The 2,582-nt window shown below is 47.6% G+C and overlaps 1 protein-coding gene across 1 annotated transcript; it reads right to left on the bottom strand.

Moving 5' to 3' along the window:
* Positions 1 to 1,388: 1,388 nt before the first annotated feature.
* On the bottom strand, positions 1,389 to 2,148 carry LOC102775101 (cyclin-related protein FAM58B-like; the record flags this gene model as incomplete). Its single annotated transcript, XM_015558965.1, is given in 3 exon segments — positions 1,389 to 1,501; positions 1,562 to 1,647; positions 1,650 to 2,148. Coding segments are annotated over 3 exon segments (698 nt in total), but the record flags the coding sequence as incomplete, so codon positions are not given.
* Positions 2,149 to 2,582: the final 434 nt, after the last annotated feature.

The raw sequence follows: 2,582 nt of genomic DNA, 5'->3' as shown, positions 1-2,582 counted from the left end.
TATTAATCTTCTCCAAATGGCTTATTGTGCTCAGCATAATGCTCTACATGTCCTTCCATGCTTTTGGGAATGGTAAAAGTTCTATATTTTTTACAGCAGTGTATTGTTCCTATGTGTATATATGCCAGCGATTGTAATCCATTTATCTGCTGATGGGCACTTAGGCTTCTTCAAAATCTTAGGTATTTTATACTGTGCTGTTCCAAATATGTGGGTGCGCAAGCCCTTTCCGATTGGTGTTTGTCAATTCTTGGGATACATTCCTAGTAGTGGGGCTACTGGTTCAAAAGGGAGCTACATTTTTTAAATTTCTTTAGGAAACTCCATACTGTTCTGCATAGTTACTATACCAGTCTGCATTCCCACCAGTAATGCAAGAGGATTCCTTTTACACCCCATCCTTGGCAGCAGTTGTTATCTGTTGAATTGTTGATGATAGCCATTCTGACCAATGTGAGATGGTATCTCATTGTCCTTTTGATTTGCATCTCTTGGATGATTAATGGTTTTGAGCATGTTTTCATGTGTTTCCTGGCTTTCTGTATGTCCACTTTCAAAAAGTGTCTTATTCCTATGTCCATTTTTTTATTGGAATGTTGATCATCCTTTTGTTTAATTGGATGAGTTCAGGATGAATTTTGAGAATAGCTCCTTATCGGATATAACATTGGCAAATATCTTCTCCCAGGAGTGGACTTCCTTGTTTCATTGTTGTTGTTGTATTTGTTGGGTGCTTATCCTCTGCAGAAGGTTTTAATTTGACGTCGTCCCAATTGTTTCTTTTCTCCTCATTTTCCCTTGCCCTAGGAACTGTATCAGTAAAGGTATTGCTAAGACAGATGCCTGGTATTTTGCTGCCTATGGATTCTTCTGTGTTTTTAATGGTTACCCACTTATGTTTCAGTCCTTTCTTCATTCCCAGTTTATACTTGTGTATGGTGTAAATTGATGGTCTAGATTAATTTTTTTGCATGTATCTGTGCTATTTGTCCCACACCAATTATTATTATGTTTTTATTTTGACTTAGTAATATATTTTATGAAATATAATAAAATTTACTCTATGTTAATTGACTCATACTTTCTCTAAATATGGCCTTTAAAATAATCCCCCTGGGGCACAGTCCCATCCGTTCTTTGATTTTCCTTCCACTGATCCCAAACCTCGGCTGTAGTCTGCATCCTTTCAAAGGACAAAAGCAGACTCGGAGGCCTCAGAGCCACCCACAGCACACTCCTGCCTGCGGAGTTGCAGCACCCATCACCATCTGGACCATGGCTGTCGGGGACAATCAAAGCCTGAGAATCAAAGTCGAAGCATGTCATAGACTTCACCGTCCTGTCTCCATCAGCACAAAAACAGTCCTCCCAGACAGTGTTCTGGGCACCGGCCGTCAGGGCAATGTGGTGGCCCTGTCCCCTGGCAGCTGAGCGTCCCAGGCTTCTCTTTGGGCAGGCCTGGGCCAGGGCCTTCAGAGATCTCTGTGTCCATGGTATAAGTCTGAGTGAGATCAGCCACAATGTTATCAATGATTGGCTTGGTAAGGTCGTCAGTAAACACCTGCCAGGATGGCTTCTCAGCCTCGGCCTCGGCGGGCACCTGGACCCCATAGACCTGCAGGGCCAGGTGGATCACCACCACCCTTTGTGCTGATCCTGCGACCGGGCGCACAGCCCCCCGCGGTAGCTGTCCCACACCAGGGCCCAGGCAGTGACGGAGATGGGGGTCCATTGCCAGCTGTAAGGATTCAGCCAGTTCTTGAGAGAAATCAGGTAGTGGAGCAGGTACCTGTGTGGGTGCTGAAAGTAGACTTGGAAGCGCAGTACCCGCAGCACAAAGAGCTCGCACTGCACACTGCTGCCCAGGATCACCCAGAATCGGGAGTCCAGCTCCAAGGGCTCGCTGCCCGGGTGGAAGTACCTGTTGGAGACGTTGATGATGTCATGGGTTTGCAGGGGCTGTTCTTCCACCTTGCCAGCCAAGTAAAGGGCAGACATGGTGACCAAGTAGGGGTCATAGGCGTCCACGTTGATCTCGCAGAAGAACTTATGGTAAGTGGCACAGGCAGTGGCGAGGGGAATGGACTGCATCCCTAGCTTGACACCTGCCTCCAGGAGGAACCTTGTCACGTGAAAGTGCACCCTCATCCTGGTTGCAGGCCACCCTTGGCACCTGGCGCCTTGTCCTCCTCTCTGCAGCTGTCCAGGCTAAGGTCCTCCCTGGGGCCCCGCCCAGAGGCCCCAGGCCCCACGGGAAGGTCAAGAGTCTCCATCATGGTGCTGGTGCCAGTGGAGTCCCAGCCCAGTGCTCAGCTGCCCTGCCTAGCACCGCCCCACCCCACCCCATAGCCCCACCTTGCCCACACTGCCCAGGCCTGACTGCCATCCAGGTTCAAACACCAATTATTGAAGAGACTGTATGACTCCATTCTATGCTTTTGCCTCCGTCAAATATTAATTGGGCAAATTGGTTAAGGTCGACTTTTTTGTTCTCTGTTCTGTCTCATTGGTCTATATGTCTGTTTTAGTGCCAGTAACTGTTTTAGTGTCAGTTCTGAGAATGGTGGCTTTGTAATATAGCT

Source organism: Myotis davidii, unplaced genomic scaffold (genome assembly GCF_000327345.1).
Source record: "Myotis davidii unplaced genomic scaffold, ASM32734v1 scaffold6254, whole genome shotgun sequence".
In the NCBI taxonomy this organism is placed as follows: Eukaryota; Metazoa; Chordata; class Mammalia; order Chiroptera; family Vespertilionidae; genus Myotis; species Myotis davidii.
This window is presented reverse-complemented; position numbering and strand designations above follow the sequence as displayed.